Here is a 20,598-nt window from a genome sequence, read left to right as displayed (position 1 = left end):
AAATGCTAACAAATGTTTCTGGAAGAACACTAATTCATATGTGGCCTGAATGAATTGAAAATAATACTCTAAGAAATAATTTCAAAATTCTTTTTTAATTTTTTGAAGGTGAAGCTGGGATACATAGTTTCCCTTACAGTTGAATTAGATTTATTGACTAACATATTTCCACAGGACGAGTTGGTGGATACAGACGTCAGGACTAGGAAAGGCATAGTCTGTGGAAAAGATGTTGGAATAAACATGTTTTTCTTTTCACGTTCCTTCAACATATCCACCGATGTGCGATGACCTATGTAACATAAATGCATGTAGTTCTACTGTTCAGTATTTGATGGAGCTGTTGTCAACTTCAGGGCTGCCATGACTTTTGTTTTTCCAGTGAGAGGCAGCCAGAGAATATTTTCATGGATCTAGAATTGTGGGCTTCTGTATTAAACACAGATGGTACCATATTTAAAAACAATTTTAATTTTCATTTAGTGCATCCTGTTGTGTTATTACATACAATTCTTTATTGGAGAGTGCGGTAACATAATCTATATTCCCAAAAGAGCGGACAAAATACATTGTAAAATGAGGCACTGGGCAAATAATTAACGTCAGATAATACCACATCTATACCACGGGCCTCCAAGCAATTTACTACATGTATACAAGACCTGAATATACCATTATGTCCACGGGAATATAACAACAAGATTGCAACAACTGACTTCATGATATGCAATATTACATGAAGAGATTTTAAATATATTTTATTCCATAACCTTTGTCAAGTATCCAGCTGTATTGTCACAATGAAATTGCAATTCGGTAGTGTGTGTATAGTAAGCATGTTTTGCCTGATAATGGCCATAAAAGCCGAAATATGTAGCTAAGGTAATGTTAACTTTGACCATTATATTGTTGTGTTACAATGGACTCCAATAAAGAATTGTATAATTTTAATTTTTGGTACTAATATTTTGTATATTAAGTTCCTTTTTTTAAAATTCAACATTAAGTGAGCATGGTACATCCAATACAGTGATCAAGTTTATGATTAGTATCCACCATTCTAATGTTTATCTGAAATTACGTTTTTGAGACTGAACTCTTTCTCCATCCTTGGGTAAATGCCTACTTTCTTTAGGCCCAATAAACAGGGTTGGTCCCTACCTCTGAAACGTTTTAGATACAAGTTATGAACCTGGATAATGTGCATTCAACTGATCATGATATTTGTCTTTAAGTTTTGATATTTTATAGAAGTTATGGGGGGAAGGGGTGATGCTAGGAAGCCCCCCTCCCCCAATAATTTAGTTGTACTAAGGCCACAGAAAAAAGTTTCATAGATTGACCCTTCATGTCTTTCTCTTGGGTTCTTATGCTTCCCCCTCCAGTGTAGTTCCATAGTTGCTGCTGCTGCTTTGGTTGCCTGGTTGCTGGAGGCTTGTGGCAACTACGTCAGTTGCCCGGTCACAGTAAGGAGTTGATGCCTCTGGCTGGGCTGCTGTATCGGGATGAATTGATTGCACCGTTGGCTCCCAGTCTTAAATACTGCCAGCTGGGAGGTGGAGCTAACGTTGCAGTTGTCATGGCACGTATCCATTAGCCGTGTATGGAAAGGTGCGGCCACAGGTGAAGGTATGAATATGCGTGCAGCTTTGCAGCTAGTATATAAGCTGGAGTAGCTGGAGTGTGTATAAATACTGCGTATCTTTGGTCACAGCTGCCTGTTTGGCACTTTCTGAAAGGGGCGACGGTTGTCTGCCAGACGCTTTGGGAATGTTCCCACAATATAATGTGAGCCTATGTGGCTGCATTACGCAAACTAGTAGTAGTACTACTCAATGAAAAAATATACACTCCAACAAAATGCTTTCATAGTATGTGAATTTAGAAAAGTCCATCTTGAATATGCTACAGTTAGAAAAAAGCTTGTCTTTTGAAATTCTTAAGTTAGTTAATTTGACATTACCTGAATATTTTAATGATTGAATCTAGGACGTTTCTTAGAGCCTATTTATTGAAATGTTTACCCACTGCTAACTTGTAGAATATGTATATGCCGTTGGTGGCACATGATTGCTTATAGTAGCAGGGACTGTGCAACTTGTATGCAACAGATTCTAGTCAAGTACATGATACATACATAATTCATAAATTCACTGATCCATTGTACGAACTGGACCGAATATTGAACTCGTCAAAATAAGACTTGATTGCAGAAGTACAATCGTGTCAACAGCAAACAACCACACGCAACCAAAAGCACCAAATAACCATAATTTACATTGTCATTCATAAATAAAATTGCAAGGAATATAGTTATTAAATGTTATACATGCTTAGCAGAAATATATTCATCTATTGAATAAAAAGCATTTGTTGTGAGGAAATTTTTCAGTGTGCGTTTAAAAATCTTCACATTATCACTCATCCTTTGTATATTTTGAGGAAGATTATTATAAACCATAATGGATGAATATAACATGCCTCTCTGGATTGAAGATAATTTCACTGATGACACATGTAGCTTTCCAAACTGTCTAGTGTTTATATGATGAATATTATTGTTGGTTTTAAAAAAATTGTGATTTGTAACAACAAACGTCAATATAGGATATATAGGCTAGGAACCGTCAAAATACGCAACCTCTTAAAACCTTCTCTACACGAGTTTCCAGGACTCAATCTCAGCGTAACCCTAATCACTCTTTTTTGGGCAACAAATAAAGTTTTTATAACAGAGAAGAACCCCAGAATATAATACTATATTCAAGCTGAGACTGATGATAAGAAAAATAGACCATTCGAAGAGCTTGTTCACTGAGAAGGGACTGTAACTTCCTGAGCATAAAACCCGCTGTGTTCAGTTTCTTTAATAATTTTTTCAGATTGTTTTTTCCAATTAAGTTGACAATCGCGGCCTCCATAGTCTAGGGGTAACGTTCCCACCTCATGACTCAAGGTACGCGGGTTCAAACCTGGTGGAGGTCGTGGAATTTTTAAGGGCAGAAAAATTCAGGGAACAAGTCCTCTGGGAGGGACTTTAAGCCCTGGGTCCCGTGTCATAGATTTACGGCATGTAAAAGAACCTCATGTCTCACTGACAAAAAAGGGACTAACTATCAGATACCACTGCCAGTAGAAGGCCGAAACCTCGCTGGCAGAAAGGGAACGATAGCAAGCACCAGTACCGGTAGGGTATGGAGAATGTAGAAATTCAAAGGGGGACGCACAGTAGATCAAACTGGTCACGGTGCATGGGATAACCCACCCCCTCAATACTCAATACTCAAGTTGACAATCTAAATACAGTAGAACTTGATTATAACGTCATCAAAGGGACCTAAAAATAGTGTCGTTATAAACGAATGTCGTTGTAACCGAAATGGGCACTTCCACAGTAGCCTTATGTTAGTCACGTAAAAATCTACCAAAAACCGAGTTAAAATGTTGCATTTTTTTTAGTGAAATACATAGTTAAGTACAGACTAACGTAACATTAACGTGGAATTGCCCAAATGTGTAATATCAAAGACATATTACAGCGCTTTTCACTGACAATACACACCGCACTAATACTGTATATTAAAGGTATGCCTACTCATCAAATTACAATAGATTACATCAATTGTTGTGCCTTACTGTACCTAGATACGAGTACAGTAATCAGTTATCTTCATCTGTTTCCTGTTACTTGCCCAATACACACTTTCTAAATTATGTTCAATGTCCATAATTTTTGTCACAATTTCACTGCTGCCTCCCCTGGATTCATAAAACAAGTTCACAACCCTAATGGCTTGAAGCGCGTCACTCACAGTAGGGATGGAGACTTCAGAACATTCTTCTCCTCCCTCCCCATCTTCCTCCTCTGTATCCTTCTTCACTTCTGATACAATATCGGCGTCTATTTGTGCCTCCATTGTAACAATGTCGTCTATTGTTGCATATGCCTCATAGTCATACTGACCTAGTTCATCGAACTTTCCCACGATATCAGAGAAATTCAGGAATGAAAATGACGTTACATACGAGGTTGATGCGTTTGTGCATGTCGTACTAAGCAAGGTATAAAAACAGTTGCTTTATGAGGAATTAGTTCGTACCATCGAATATTTGACGCAATAGACAAGGTGTCGCAGAAACCGAAGTTGCTATAACCAAGTTTTACTGTACATACCTAAAAAATTATCATTATCAACATATTTAAGTCTAAAATTATTATATGTTACCGATAATGTATACTCTGGAGACTTAGGAGTCACAAATTTAATCAGGTGAGTTTTACTCAAATTAAGTATCAGATTGTTATTTTGAAACCAGCTTGAAACCCTAGTTGTAAGTCTATTTAATTTAATATTCAAAGAGTTTAGGTCATTTGAGGTAATTAAAATTGTCATCCGCATAAGAAATAGTGCTTGAAACTTTATCTTCACCATTATTGAAACAAAGTTCACAAGTTGAAGAAACAGCGAGTTTGTACATTAAACAGTAATGCATGAAAGACAGCTTAACTTTACACAGAAATAAATAAATAGAAAGTCAGTTGTAATAATGGTCATCATCAGACTGGCAGAGTCTTGGAGACTGTACTTGTGACAGCTGATGAAAACAGTCTTGTAAAAAATTGCAGTCCTGTCTGTCCACCAGGAATGTAGCTAATTAGGAACCATAACAATGCTACTATCTGTCCAACAGCACACAAAACAGTCCAAGGTGTGCTCTGCACATGCAGGGCAAAATAGAGTGTTGAAAGTAATGTCCCAAAATAGGCTGCTGTGAAAGGGAGACGGTCACGTGAAAACAGATGTCGCATGTGATTTACTGGACCCCACAGAAATGAGAAGCTGCAAAGAAAACATTACAAAGGATTAAACCATTTTAATACCATGTTTTGAGGATCATGTCCTAGAGAGGCTTTTTATCAGTGTTGTTGGACTGTCAGGTTCTACTATTGGACAGTAAAGTAAAAAGTAAAGCTATCCCTGTAACAGGCTATGAAGGCCCATAGGGTTGTGAGACATTAAGGGTCCCACATTACCTTGACAATCGGCTCAGAGATGGCGGTAAGGTTGTCAGCCTTATGCGCTGGCTGCGCTTCACTCACCAGGAAAATCATTTAATTAATTCCTGGTACTCACAGTTTCATATAAAAATTTTGAATGAAGAGCCTGACGGGATAAACCACTTGAAGATGCGGGCACAGATGAAGGGACAATATTAAGATCAGTAAGAAGGTAATAGATTTTGAAGATATGGATTGAATTGTTTCAATCACAGGTTTCCTGAAGACACTGATGATTGTGTTCCATAATAACAGGAAATCCCACAATCAGTTATGCATCAGACTACTGTCCAACAAGCACCTGATATGCAGTAACATTTTTCTCCATACTTTTTTTTTTTTTTTTTTAAGTTTTGAAAACAGGAGAGAAATGTTTCAGAAGTAAAAGTAATATTACCAAAAGTAGTGAAATATGTTATTAAGAGAGACTTCCCCAATTTCATGTTAAGTGGCAGGTTTTTGTATTAGTGGTGTTGAAATTTATGATTTTGTTACCAGACAGTATTCAGTTATTCAGTATTGAGAGGGTGGGTTTCCCCATGCACCGCGACTAATAGTCTATTGTATGTCCCCCTTTTAATTTCTACTGTCTCCATACCCTACCGGTACTGGTGCTCGCTATCAGCCCCTTTCTGCCACTGAGGTTTCGGCCTTCTACTGGCAGTGGTATCTGATAATTAGTCCCTTTCTGTCAGTGAGGTCGTCCCTCCTCTGGCAGTGGTACCTAATGCTTCCCCATCTACCGGAGGCATTGGAAACTACTTGGGCAGGAAACTTTTTGCCTAATTTAGGTCAGAGGTCTCCTAGAGACATGAGGTTCTTTTATGTGCAGTAAATCTACGACACGGGACACATGGCTTAAAGTCCCTCCCGGAGGACTTGTTCCCTGAATTTTTCCACCCTTAAAAATTCCAATACCTCCGCCGGGTTTGAACCCGCGTACCTTGAGTCATGAGGTGGGAACGTCACCCCTAGACTACGGAGGCCGCCTTACCAGACAGTAAGTTTATTCTTACAGAGTGTGAGAATGGGAGGTAGATTGAATCGGCTCAGGACTGTGCCCAGTGGCAAGCCTTGGTATCAACAGAACTGAATCTTTGAGTTCTAATATCAGAAACTCGGTGAATTAGTAAGACGGATAATATGGATATGTGGCTTGTGTTTTCAAAGTGAACAGTTTGCTTGGAAAGGTTCCCCTTCTCTATTGTAGTGATTGAATATAAATGTTCTGTATCCCATTCATGATGACATGCAAAAGAACTGAGGATGTATCAGCTAGAATTCATGTCTCTTTAATATCACTGTACCAGTTAACAGGAGACAGAGGTTCAGGATCAGCCCTAGTGACAATTTTTACCCACAATCAGCATATAACAAGCAGTTGTGGGCAAGGTAACGTTTCTAATTGTAGATAGGAACAAAATTATGCAAGCCCTACATACAGATTAGATAGCTTGTAATGATCTGTATATCTTTAGTATACATAAAAATCCACAAGCCAGAACTATAGTGTCATGATATTCTAGGGTCTGTCACATTTGTTATGCTGATTATGGAACAAATAACACTGGAGAGCAGTTTTTGAACCATTAAAATGTTTCTTCCTGACCAGATTAGCTCCAGGGGATGTGTACTGTAAACCTACTCTCTTTAATTTTTTTTGTTTTTGGGGAATATATTTAGAGGTTTGTCAACTGTCAATTTTTCACGTGATTTATCAATTTTCCGTATATAAACTATAAGAAAACTGTACATACCTGCATATAATGGATAAACTGCCCATTGTATAAAGAAGGGCAAATTTTCTTGCTTTAAACAGAAGTACAGGAACATACATTGCTGCCAAAGCAAAACACAGAAGGCCCAACATAACGAACAGACAGAATCCTATTATCCTCTGGACCCGACTCTGCAAGGGAAGATATTTGGTTAAGCTTACACAGTCATCAATGCGACACATTATTGCTAAATAAATTGTGTCTCATTACCAAACTCGGACAATAGTCTTTCTCTGCTTCTGACAGCCATCCTGCCGGCGTATCCTCATTACTCGCAGATCTCGTAAACCATTTTCCAACGTCTGATTTTGACAGTAAGGCTGGCATTGTTATTTTTGACTGAGATTTATCATTTCTTGACAAGTATTCCTCCAGATCTTTCTTTATGTTCGCCATGCTTGTTCCATATGTTTACAATTGACGTATCGAGCAGGTACAGTAACTTACAAATGTAAAACTGGTTTTGGTACTTTAAGGTATTTTAGTATTTTGTGCTGGTAGTCTTGAACGTCTTGAATAGTAATGGTGGCGGGCGTAAGAAAGTTGTGTGCTATGTGCTTGTTCGAATATTGGTCGGTATATTTCTTTTGTTTGGTCCTTTCCGAGGTACGTAACTGAGATTACTAATTGGGTTTCTTGTTAGATTACGGGAAATTGTGTGTAGATGTTTTCTGCTACTGTACCATGAAATGAAATGTTAACGACCTTCATGCCAGTCAAAACTAGATAATGTAACGTGCTTGGATTAGATGCTTCCTTGGAAACGCAATAACAGACCGTTGCCTAGGAAGTAACAATAGCAGTATTGTAATTCTAACAGTGGGTCTCCAAGGTTACAACGTACTGTTAAGCGTTACGTAGCAACGGAAATATTGCATTTCCTAAGCAACGGATTTATTCATAGACTTCAAGAAAGCCTATGATTCAGTTAGGAGGGAAGCATTGTACAATATTCTGATGGAGTTTGGGATACTCATGAAACTAGTTAGGTTGATTAAAATGTGTTTAAACGAAACGTATAGTAAAGTCCGTATAGGTAAACATTTGTCTGATAAATTTCCTATCCAGAATGGTCTAAAACAAGGAGATGCTTTATCGCCACTCCTTTTCAACTTTGCTTTAGAATATGTCATTAGAAAGGTCCAGGAAGACCAGGTGGGACTGAAATTAAATGGGACACATCAGCTGTTGGCCTGTGCCAATGATGTGAATCTACTGAGTGATAATGTAGATACCGTAAAGAAAAACACACAAACTTTAATTGACGCAAGTAAAGAGGTTGGTCTAGAAGTAAACACAGAGAAAACTAAGTATATATTGCTGTCTCGTCACCAAAATGCAGGGCAAAATCATGATATAAAAATGTTTTGAAAATGTGGCACAGTTCAGATATTTGGGAACAGCGATAACAGATCGAAACTTGATTCAGGAGGAAATTAAGAGGAGATTGAACTCGGGTAATGCTTGATACCATTGAGTCCAGAACCTATTGACTTCCCGTCTGCTGTCCAAAAACATAAAAATTAGAATATACAAAACTAATTTTGCCTGTGGTTCTGTATGGGTGTGAAACTTGGTCTCTGACATTAAGGGAGGAACATAGACTGAAGGTATTTGAGAACAGGGTGTTGAGGAGAATATTTGGACCGAAGAGAGATGAAGTGACAAGAGGCTGGAGGAAAGTGCATAATGAGGAGCTTCATAACTTGTACTCTTCTCCAAGTATAATTAGAATGATCAAGTCAAGGAGGATGAGGTGGGTAGGGCGTGTAGCACGAATGGGGGAGAAAATGAATGCGTATAGGATATTGGTGGGAAAGCCAGATGGAAAGAGACCACTGTGAAGACCGAGGCGTAGGTGGGTGGACAATATTAAAATTGATCTTAGAGAGATAGAATGGAATGGTATGGATTGGATTGATCTGGCTCAGGATAGGGACCAGTGGAGTGCTCTTGTGAACACGGTAATGAACCTTCAGGTTCCATAAAATGCTGGGAAGTTCTTGAGTAGTTGCAGAATTGGCGGCTCGTCCAGAAGGGCTCAGCTCCATGAGTAAGTAAGTAAGTAAGTAAGCAACGGATTAGTGAAGAGTTGAATCCTAGCGATCGTCAAAGACAGTGACGCTCCAGCCTTCGAAGTATTCAGTTGAAGTCTAGCATTCGCCGAGTGAAGTCGAGAAGTGAGCACAGCAGAAGGATTGACTCCGACAAAGAGTACTTATATAAAGTATTCATAGAAAGTAATGTTTACAAGTAGACAGCTCATGGAAAATAACAACATGGTGAGATGGAGGGTGATATAAACACGTGGCCGTCTTTCTCGTGTTATTATATCGGTACATAAAGAAAATCGCTTCTTTTCTGCAATTGTGAGATGCTGCGACTCCATATTAACAGATATTAGGATTTATTTCTCCCCCCTCCCTCCCACACACACACACACACACACACACACACACACACACACACTCTCTCTCTCTCTCTCTCTAATTAATTAAAAGTGTTCCTGTATTTTAAATGACACTATGCTACAAGCCGGAAGGTCGCGGGTTCGATTCCCGATGGCGTCGTTGGAGTTCTCAATTGACCTAATCCTTCCAGCCGCACCGTGNTTTTCTCCGAGTACTTCGGCTTCCCCTGCCAATCTTCATTCCACCAGTTGCTCCACAATCACCCTCACCCATCATCTGGGGCTGGTACAATAGGCCAGAAATGGCCGCAGTACAAGGGACTTAGTCCCACCCCACTAGCAATAATACCGCCATCTTTGAGCCGATTGTCTAGATATTGTGGGACTCTCAACGTCTCAACCGTATGGGCCTTCACGGCCTGGTACAGGGATAGCTTTAGTTTATTACTTTACTTAGTGGGGTGGGACTAAGTCCCTTGTACTGCGGCAACTTCTGGCCTATTGTACCAGCCCCAGATGATGGGTGAGGGTGATTGTGGAGCAACTGGTGGAATGAAGATTGGCAGGGGAAGCCGAAGTACTCGGAGAAAACCTGCTCCAGCGCCACTTTGTCCCCCACAAATCCAACTTGACCAGACCCGGGATCGAACCCGGGCCGCCGCGGTGGAAAGCCAGGGACTATCCGCTTGAGCTATAGCGCGGCCCTGAAGTGTTTAGGCCTATATTTAACTTTTTGCATTCGGAGACTTCATCGAAATATTAATTAGGTCTCACAGTAGTATGCAAAAATAAATTCTTTGATGGCTTTAGTGATACAGTGTCAACTAACATGTATCACTTCTGTAACACTACACACGATGACGAGATCCTACATGGGCTGCATTCCAGTCCCTCGTTTCATTATAGTTGTCTGTACTTCGTTTCGAGGTAGGCTTAATGACTGAATAAACATGCACCTGCAGTTCCCTACTTAATTCATAGACACTTAAACATAGATAATATTGTCTGCCTAACACCCATTTCAATTTCGTGTTATGCTATGAAGTTGAAATTTGAAACAAAGGAGTGGAATGTAGTAAGTGATATTAAGAACTGTATGAGGGCAGTATCAACGGATTAGGTGGCACATCAGTAACAAAAATGAACACTGAAAACAAAATATTTCATTGGACTGCGTTATCAATATTTATATTACTTAATGAGGGTTCGGAGTCGACCTTGAAGATAGAGTCAACATGTTCCACCGAAACACTGGCACATTCCAGACCACAGTCTGTAAATGTTCTGCCGTGAAAATCTGAAAACGTATTACTGTTGACAGATCATCGTCTTGTAACGAATTCGAAGCAGTATTTCAGTGTTGTTTAAATATTAATGAAAGCATGTAAATATAGTCATTTGGACAGTTAACATTAGAGTCCATATTTAAATAAGAACGCATTGAGTTATATATTGAGAAGACTTACTGTACGGTTGATGAAAGCAGGGAAAGGTTGGAATTACGAGAGACCCGATATAATCCACCTTGTATTATATTGATTATGGCTCAACACTCACGCAACATGCAACAACACTTGTTCCAGCCGCCATCTGTGGCCCACTCTGCCAACCATATACCTTTCTTATAGCGATCAGAGCTGGGATAGTTCAGTCAGTATATGGGCTTGGCGACCAGGGAATCGGTGTTTGATTTACGGCACGGGAAGATATTGTTCTCCTCTGTCCATTGTCTAGACGGGCTGTGGGAATCACTCAGGTTTCTGTCCAATGGGTGTCATGGGTTTCCTCCCAGTGTGCAAGGCGGCCGGGGCGTGGAGATGACCACTCACCTCAATTTAGTACCTAGATTAAGAACGCATTGTGCTGTCCCACTGTTCCCCCTATGTGACTTCTTGGCATGATGCTTAATCACGGTCATTTCAGATCTTTATTTCGTAGTAATTCGTTAGTAACGGCGTCACAGCCTTTTCATTGTGATTGGCCAAGACAGCGCTTTTGGCGAATCGACCGTATGTAGCTCATCCTGTGAGGCGAACCTATGCTGGTTTCTGCATAGGAGATGCCTGTATGGCACAGGTTGTTGCGACAGATATACAGGGCAATTCAGAATGAAGTAAATGCAATAAAAAAAACAAGAGGTTGGAGAAAGGGTGCATAATGAGGAGCTTCATAATTTTGACTCTTCGCCAAGCATAATTAGAATGATCAAGTCAAGGAGGATGAGATGGGCAGGACATATAGCACGCATGGAGAGAAGACGGATGCATGTAAGATTTTGGTGGAAAGGCCAGAAGGAAAGAGACCACCATGAAGACATGGACGTAGGTGGGGCGATAATATTAAAATGGATCTTAGATATTGTTGGGTGGTATGGACTGAACTGATCTGACTCATGATAGGGGCCAGTTGGGGGCTCTTGTGAACATGGTAATGAAGTTTCGGGCTCCGTGAAATGTTGGGAAATTCTTGATTAGCTGCGCAACTGGCGGCTACTCAAGAAGGGGTCAGCTCCATGACGTCGCTTTAGTTTCGGATGCTAATAATACAATATTTATTAATTTATCAGCAACGCAACATACCGATGTGACACCAATCTAACCAAGTTTGTTTTTTGATACCAGCTGAGAACTTCATCCTCATGCTGTCCTCTAGAGGCGCACTTGTTTTGAAAATGGCGTCTACATAAGCGAAAGCCTTCTGCGTCGTTCTGTACGCGAAAGTTTGCAGTGAGACTGACTTCTGCAGGGTTACTTGAAGGTTACTGTGTTTGAGTCATTCTGAATCTGAGGCGTAGGATCCCAGCAGCTGTGTGCGTCACACGCTGCTAAATTTCTGAGAAGAACTGGATTATCGGATACACTCACTTTTTCTGTACGAGATTGTAAGAGATTTGGAGGCGTTCTCTGTTAGTCTATTTGTGTTATATGAAGATTATAAAAGCATATTATACTTCAATGACGTCTTGAAAATATTTATTTGATTTTGAATTGGCCTGCATTGCCGGGATGTGGAGAGTAATGATTTGTTACAAAGCTCTAGTTTCAAAATGTAGTGGAAAGAGGCCACTCGGAAATAAATGCGACTAAAAAAGGATAATATTAAAGTGAATCTTTGTGAATTACGGTGTGATGTGAACTCGATTGTTATTGCTCAGGATGTTCAATGGCGTGATTTTGTGGAGACGGTGACGAACCTTCTAGTTTCATCACGACAGGAATCTTTGATATTTCTGTCTTCTGGAATTTTACGCCATGTAACCTGCTGCTTTCTTCAGGGTATCGAACTTAACGTGCATCACAAATGGCACGGAGTTAGTAAGATAAGTGGCAGGCCTTGAGCGAACTAATAGGTGTAAGGAGACCAATGTAAAGAATGTTGTGTTTTGGCCATTTTGTGAAGGAAGCCGGACGGGAGACATATTCTCTCAAAATCTGCCTTTTGAATGAGTCACTATTTCAGCTTTAACTTTTCTTCCTGACACTTCTCTATTCAAAAGCCACACTCTCAGGGCAGTGTACCCTTACTCTGTTTCTCCTCTCTTCATCTCCTGTTGGTCACTCAGAACCACGACTTATCTCATTAGCTTTGTTCTTGGAAAACGGCTGTTTAACCATTTGAACACAATACTTTCAATATGTACGAGTTACCTTAGCAATCCTAAACCAAATTTTATCGACAGGCTGCCTTATGGGTTTCATATCCTCACAACAAACATCATATTTCCGCAGACAGGATCAAATGACTGATCTTTGTAACGGAGACGCAGTAAGTTTTCTGTTTGGAACTGAAATTGTTAATATTATTTAGATGAATTTCGTTCTTGAAATAGTTAAAAGCTTCAGTGTCTTCTTTAACCCGAGTGACTCGCTCGAAGTGTCTGCCCTTCATCACTACATCCGTACCACTTTTGCTACGCTCGGTTCACTGTGTCCTGAGGATGGAAGTAACTTTCTCCTTCGAAACGTTGGTAACAGTCTACCAGGCTGTGCAGCGTCACATCGCAGAATGCAGTTGTCTTTATAGCCGTCGCTGTGAGAAACTCGTTATATCTGCAAAATATCGTCCTGTTTTTTTTGTTTGTTTAAAAACGTTTCAGAAATAGGGACTGGCTCTGTCAGCCGGACCCAACTGAGTAGGCTTTTACCTGAGGACGGACATATTGTCCAGTCTCCAAAACGTTTTGTGTTTTAAATAAAAACAGGACGATGGATAATGCAGAAAAATTCAATAATTATATTAATTTATTATCGTCACAAACCCCTAGATCTTACTGTTATATCTAGGCAAAAGGATTGGTTTTTATGTTGTATTTATATTTTCTACAATTTACAGTACGTTTTCGCGTGTCCTTCCTTCCTTCACGATACAATACTCTACACAGCTTGAGCATGCCTTTAGCTTCTATTGCACCGAACATATTTCATAAGTTAGAGCCTAAAGGCAAACTGTATTTATACTATTATGTAAATACATGGTCAGCAATAGTTTACAACCTTTATGTCAATTCATCTGCATTGCAAAATCGTAAAGAAACGACTCATTGAGATGAAAAAACTTAGAAATATACGTACAGTTAACAGTAACCACAAATCAAGTTCAAAATAATTTAACTTTAACATTGTAAGACGGTACAAATGTCTGAATGACAAAACATGTTGTTGAAATGAAACCCGTTCGTGGAGTTCTAGTGAGAAGTTGACACAGTTAAATACGGTACGAGCACAGTGGTTGCCGAAACACACACCTCATTAATTCGCCGGCCGTTGGATCCCTTTTACGATTACTGGTGCGTCATGCACGCAGACAGTTGATTACCTGCTGCAGACGGAATTTGCTAGGACAGCCGCAAACGGGTTTCATGTGAACAACCTTCATACAACGTATACGCAGTGTTTAACTCCCCCACCCCAAATCCAGTTAACAATCATTGCTTAGCAATCTTACTCAACCACGTACAGACATAAAATAGCGAACACTTTAAAATCGATTACATTTCCCATGTACTCTTTGCTATATTTTACTTCTTATTGATACAGGTGCGTACGTCAGATAGACCCATCATGGAAGCCATGAAGACGTCCCCTCAGTAAGTATATATATTTCTACATAATTAATAATTAAATTGACACGCTAAGCCTCAGAACAGTAGATTTAATTTTTTAAAACTTCTTTACTTTTGAGTATTGGCATTCTGTTTAATTATTTTGATGGCTTCTTTGTCATAACTATGTATGTTTACAATGATTGCTTTGCCAAACAGTAGATGTCACTGAGAGCAGTAGCTGTTTGAGTTTCAGAGAGCTAAGGCTTAGCGTATTAAAATATTTTATGCTTGTTATAAGATATGAAAGAAGCCGTAGTAGTTCAGTCAGTATAGTGACTAGAATACGGTCAGAACGACCGGCTAATCGGGGTTCGATCCTCAGCAGGAAACAATTTTTCATAGCATCCAGCCCGGCTGTGGTACTTCACAAACTTCTAGCCAAAGGGCACCGCTTCATCTTTCCCCGGGGGAAGTGGTTCTCCATTTGCGTCCAGTACCAAGGTGGAGAATGCGTGGAGCTATACGTCCAGTATTGGTTGGGTTGTATTTAATTACACAAAGGCAGAAATTTGCATTTAGTTTACTGAATTTTGAAGATAACCTAGAACTAGCAATGCATATGCTTATGGCCACCGCTAAGGCGGCGTACGTACGAGTCTGGCTCGCGAAATTTCCTGTATATTAATTGTACCCCATGATGAGTCGATCAGTTTCACTTGCTCCATATTCGCATCTGTAGTCTGTTGGTAATCTGTTTAAAACCATACAAATAAACAAATAAATGTGTATAGTTGTACAAAAACACAAAAACTATATTAATAACGGTGTTTCTATAGTGTAACACTCACATTTTCCCAGCTGACTACAAGACATCAACTGAAAAACAATTGGCATTATACAAACAAATTAAATATACAACAATTGTCAACACGGTATTGCACATATCCGGCCCATACACATTATCACATAACAGGACGCACCATTGTCAGTAAAGTTGTAAGCTTTTTTTTTTTTTGGCTGTTTGGAAGCTGCTAGAAGAATAATAATAAGAAAAGGGGGTTTTCCATGTATTAATGCGAAAACGAACAAACCGCATGCGTTGATCTTCAGTTGCTTTATTGTCGCAACACAGCAACAATATGGAATTATGCCCTTATTTGTCCATTTTATCTGAACGTTTATGCTTCCACGGTCGGTAAATAAATCAGCCATTTTGCTTATGACAGAAATTCTGATAGAAGTCACTATCTCTTTTGGAAATTTTCTAAACTTTATTGCCTACTGTTAATAATTAATACCATTCTAACATTTTGTGTCTGTTTTTTTTTTCGTGACGATTGTTACAAAAGCGACACTGAAATTTCTCATACGCGCACTTCACAGAGGACATCACTGTATACGCCCGTCTTCGGCCATAATTATTATTTTTCTGCGTTAGAATTATTTGTGTGTCTTAGGAGTCTTGATGACATATGGCTGAAATATTAATATCATGAAACTGATGATTTTAAGTAACATGTACATTTTCCCTTTTTATTTATTTTCATTATAATTAAATATCTCACTATATACAACTAAGATGGCAGTCATCTGTGTGTCAAACACGAGAAAAAGTATTGGTCTAGGAGGTAAGTGGGCAGTTACTCTTAACCATAGTAAAAATATCTGTAGAAATGGAATATAAGTATATACCGGGTAGAAAACTCAATTCTATTAGTACACTGCCATTTTATTTCATCTAAACCAACTTTGAGGATACGCCGTGTGTTGAGTATGCGCTCTTACGGAAGAAATGTTTTCTTTTTTTGGTACGAGATAGGCGGCATGGCAATTTTAGTTCTCATCAGATGTTAAAAATAAAAGCTAGTCATTTTCTTATTGTGACGTAAATATCTACATCATTATCCTTTGATGACGCAGTCTCAAAGATGTTTTAGACATGCAGTAGATGGAACCGTCTACAAGGAAGCTTTGTTGGCACTGTAGTTTCAGAACATTCAAACGTGTTCAGCAAATATCATGTTTCATTCGTGTTTCAAGACACAGTTCTAAACTCTGGATTATCTCAGGATGCGAACTGCCGACTGGAGCTCAGGATTTGCTCTTCGCTATGGGTACTATGCTACAAGTCCTGATGAGATCATTGGATTTTTTTTTTCAATTGACCTAATCCTACCAGCGGCACTATGGCCCTGTAGCGTCGAGTGAGTGAGTGATAATGAATTATGGTTTTCAAAAGGATTTAGAACGAATAGGACTTTGACTGACTTAAGGCATTATCTGTCCTTTGCCTGTAGTGATTGAGGAAAACTACGGAAAACCTCAGTCAATATGACCGATGTCCACAGATTGCGTTTATGTGTCCTATGATTCTTAGGGGCACGCGGTTGAGGAACTATGCTACAACCCGGAAGGTCGCGGGTTCGATTCCCGATGAGGTCATTGGATTTCTCAGTTGACCTAATCCTTCCAGCCGCCTTATGTCCCTGGGTTCGACTCAGACTCTGACAGAAATGAGCACCAGCAATCTTCCTGGTAGTAAAGGGCGGCTGGCGCGTAAGGCTGACAAACTCGCCGCCATCTGTGAGCCGTGTTAACCTGTTTAATTATACTAACGAAAGGTTACCTTAGGCGGCACATACACGTACGAGTCTGGCTCGCGAGTCCAGCTCGGCGAGGAGCCGGGCTCGGATTAATTTCACCATACATGTATGAGCGTGGCGATCCACACACGGACGAGTTTGGCTCATAGGAACCCGAGCCGAGTCGGACTGGCGAGCCAGACCCGTACGTGTATGGGCCCCCTTAGGCTGGTTTTACTTCGTACCCTTATTTTGTTTGCTCCAATAGGAATTCGCTTCCTGAATTAATACAGTTTGCCACAGTCCACACGTATGTCGTTGAGCGGGTTTGTATAACAGCAACAGATATAGGTGCAAACGGCTTGGTCACTGCAATCAGACCTTGACTTAGGGGTGTATAAACGAGGAACAGCGGATCGGGTACTGCTCTGCAAGAAACTACGGCTATCGATTGGGTTCCCACCGTCCGCGTAGTTAACACTTATAGCGCTCTTACATTAACGTATTCATCTTGTTTAGAAGGCAGAGTGGAATGAGACGAAGAAACGAGGCCTCAGCTGGCACATAATGTTATGTGTGGGGGGTTTATGTACAACGCTGACAGTAGCTACACTGTATAGCGTCAAACGGTGGGAAGAGAGCACGATCTTCCGGCTTCTGACGCCGTGTAGTTCGGACATATCTGATTCTGACACATGCAGCTTGTGCTGGATTTTTGCTTGCCCCACCCTTCGATCACGAAGATAGAGGCCACATGTTTCTCCGAAACGCTGGTTGATCTTCACCGGACTCCACGGCGCTATATCCAACCTCTGTGACAGTCTCATGTCCGACAAGGCTCAAAATGAAGACAGAAGTTACGGTTCTTATGAGGCGCCCTACTTTTTCAGTTTGATGTTCATTTGAGCTGCAGAACATTCTTGCGACTGGTGATTCAGTGATTCTCATATAATCCCAGGCACCCGTGGAGAACATTAGATTAAATGGCGCTTTGATGTAGTTTCCCGGAACTGCGAACCAATATCCGGTCAGACGCGCCTCTGATAACTCGAGCGTGGCGCTGCGCAGTTGCAGGGCAACGGAACCGGAGCTACACGTGACAGAGGTGGCTTGAGCTCGGAGGGAACAAGTGTATCAGCAAAACTGGTTGCAACGTGCAGAAGGAAGCGGCCGTTCTGGCCTAATTGAAGTACTTTCCCGTTATTTGCCTGGAGGGACTGAGGAAAGCCACGAAATACCCATCAGTATGGTCAGTGTAACGGCCGAGAATCGAGCCGGTCTCTTCCCGAATCACATCAGCCGTTTAAATTTATTGTTCGTAATTTTAAAGAAGCGGTGTTGTCAGCTGTACAGCATGCAGACCTGTTCCTTCCCGTTCCCTGAATGCTGCAAACTGTGTTACTGCTCTCATGGCAGTGTCTGTTAAGACTTGTCTTCAGTGGAGTGACATCAGTCTGGTGGATATTTACCAACTTTTGGAGGAACCTGCTGCCTCCAGCTTCCGTTTTCTATATCACAGGCTGATTTCCCTCCTCTGCTTCCTCTTCTACTCTGAAGATTGAGGCAGCAAGTTTCTCAGAAAGTATGGTAAATGGGTCTGTCTACCATACTGCACGGCGTCACGGAAGAGAGTCATCTTATTCTTGACTACGTTTCGAGGAACCCTGAAATACTGTGGTCATCATCCTGGCAGGTTGTTACCAGTATTTCGAAGGAACTTAGTTCCTCCATCTTCATGGTAGTAGAGAACCTGAAGATGGAGGCTGGTGATCTTTCGAAACATTGATATCCACGTGCCAGACTGCCTTGTATCTAACCCAATGGGCCGTAATGTGAGTCGTAGCCGCTGTGAAAAAGACAGATTTAGTTACTCAGAGAGATCGTGTCTACAGTGGGCCTGGAAACGTAACAGCCGGACAGGCTGGCTCAGCGGTAACTCGAGAATTGCACGATGAGAATATGGGCCAGGCCTCAGCGTGTCGTGATCAAGGCATGCGATGACTTCGTCAGTCCTCACGATTACACGAACTGGTATGTGATGCAGTGTAGCAGTGACGCACATAAACCCTGAAGACGTAAGCAGTACGTTTCTCCGAAGCGTCATTAACCATCTTACACGGCGCACGCCGTCATATCCTGGAAGACAGTAATCTGCTAGGTAACGCCATGATAACTTCTGATGCGGATTGCATGGATTGTACCATTAAATATACCACGACCGCTTCCTTCACCATCAATTCCAGCTAATTGGTCTTCTAATATCTTAATCCTATTGGATGTTATGTGACATTTACAGTTCATACAGCGTCGTGTAATACAAGAAACAACTGTCCAAGTGCTTGAAGGTTTCTGTGTTCTGAAATTGAGAGTTTGTAGTCTGGGAAATCATAATCACCGTTTCGGAGGAGCGTGCTGTCTCCATCTTCAGGAGGCGGCAGATGCCTTTGCGATAATTGTGATGATCTACCAGACTGCACTGTATAACATCCAAGAAGACAATAATCTCCACACTGATCGCCATGAGAGCCTCGTCTCGCATTGTAGCTGTTTCGTTGCAATTGACTCGCCTTTCCACACCAAATTAATCAGTAAGAAATAAACTCTTAGGAGGCTATGATTTCCTAAACAGTAACACCAAAGAAATTAAATAAATACCCCAATTTTCCAAAATTATTTTTAGTTTTCGTTGCGTGCCTTTCTTGTATTAAGGGATTCAAGCGCAAAAGTGTATATGAAGAGAATTAGACGTTCTCCTGCCCCACACAACTGTACACAGAGGCCCGGAAGCGCCAACTGTCAGTCGAGTCGGTCTGCGTATCAGAGATGCAGTAGCACCTCACGCCCGCCTGCCCCTGAACACGCCCTCGGTCACAGTGTAGTAACATATTGTTTGCAGTGACGACTGCCGGTACTCTTAGCTAGTGTCAATTTAACGAGGAAAGTTGAAGAAGCCGGTCAAGCTGCCGTCGTGCCGACCGCCGACGCGACGTTCCCAGCCCCCAGACTGGTGCTGGTGATGCCTGCTTTAGTGCCGCACGCCTTCAGCTCCGTGAACACTTCCGTGAAGAAGCCAGGCTCCGCGTTGATACGCAACATACTGCGACTCAGCTGGTTCACGATGAGTAGACATCGGTCCCAAAACTTTTCCTTATTGTCCTCTACGAGGAAGGGTTTGAGCGGGTAAGAGATCTCATTGCCCATGTATGAGTACGATAGGTAGAGACAAGTCAATACGACGGCTTGAAGGTCCTGTTCGCAGTCTACGTCTTCCTCATGGACCAGCTCTCGTACCAACATGTAGACGAACACGACGTTGGCCGGGTTGATGAAAGCCACATCCTGCAACACGGATTTCGATTAAAATTAACACAAAAACAATTTCTTTATTATTATTGTTAGTGGGGTGAGACTGAATCCACTTGGTACTGCTGTCACTATTAGCCTATTGTACCAGCTCTAGATGATGATTGTGGAGCAGTTGGTGGAATTAAGATTGGCAGGGGAAAGTGAAGTACTCGGAGAGAACCTTCCATATTGCCACTTTGTCCACCACAAATCCTACATGACCTTGCCTGGGCTTGAACCCGGGCAGTCGCGGTGGAGAGCCGGAGACTAACCGCCTGAGCTATAGCATGGCTAAACTAAAACTAACTGGGAAGGTTTTGGAAGCAAGCGGTCGTGGGTGAATCAATGTACAGTACCAGGAATTGCCGACAGGGACTGAG

General features: G+C 41.1%; 2 protein-coding genes and 1 long non-coding RNA gene across 5 annotated transcripts in view; 1 reads left to right on the top strand and 2 right to left on the bottom strand.

Annotated features, from left to right (window-relative positions):
- Positions 1 to 4,395: 4,395 nt before the first annotated feature.
- Positions 4,396 to 7,264, bottom strand: LOC111863808 (protein transport protein SFT2). The gene is made up of 3 exons (XM_023850524.2): positions 7,048 to 7,264; positions 6,817 to 6,968; positions 4,396 to 4,841 (listed from the first exon to the last, which is right to left on the bottom strand). The coding sequence occupies exons 1-3, from the start codon at positions 7,231 to 7,233 to the stop codon at positions 4,559 to 4,561; spliced, it is 621 nt and encodes a 206-aa protein (XP_023706292.1). The 5' UTR covers positions 7,234 to 7,264; the 3' UTR covers positions 4,396 to 4,558.
- Positions 7,265 to 7,321: 57 nt separating this feature from the next.
- On the top strand, positions 7,322 to 15,499 carry LOC111863874. The gene is made up of 2 exons (XR_002842682.2): positions 7,322 to 7,443; positions 14,284 to 15,499. It is a non-coding gene; the product is annotated as an uncharacterized LOC111863874 (long non-coding RNA).
- Positions 15,500 to 17,032: 1,533 nt separating this feature from the next.
- The window catches only part of LOC111863856 (cyclin-dependent kinase 5 activator 1), a 40,761-nt gene continuing 37,195 nt past the window's right edge, over positions 17,033 to 20,598 (bottom strand). For all 3 annotated transcript variants that reach the window (XM_023850606.2, XM_023850614.2, XM_023850624.2), the window contains exon 3: positions 17,033 to 20,212. In XM_023850606.2, coding sequence (XP_023706374.1) covers positions 19,829 to 20,212 — 384 coding nt within the window. In that variant the 3' untranslated portion in view covers positions 17,033 to 19,828. The remainder of the gene's footprint in view (positions 20,213 to 20,598) is intronic.

The sequence above is a fragment of the Cryptotermes secundus genome, unplaced genomic scaffold (assembly GCF_002891405.2).
Source record: "Cryptotermes secundus unplaced genomic scaffold, Csec_1.0 scaffold1705, whole genome shotgun sequence".
Classification (NCBI taxonomy): Eukaryota; Metazoa; Arthropoda; class Insecta; order Blattodea; family Kalotermitidae; genus Cryptotermes; species Cryptotermes secundus.
This window is presented reverse-complemented; position numbering and strand designations above follow the sequence as displayed.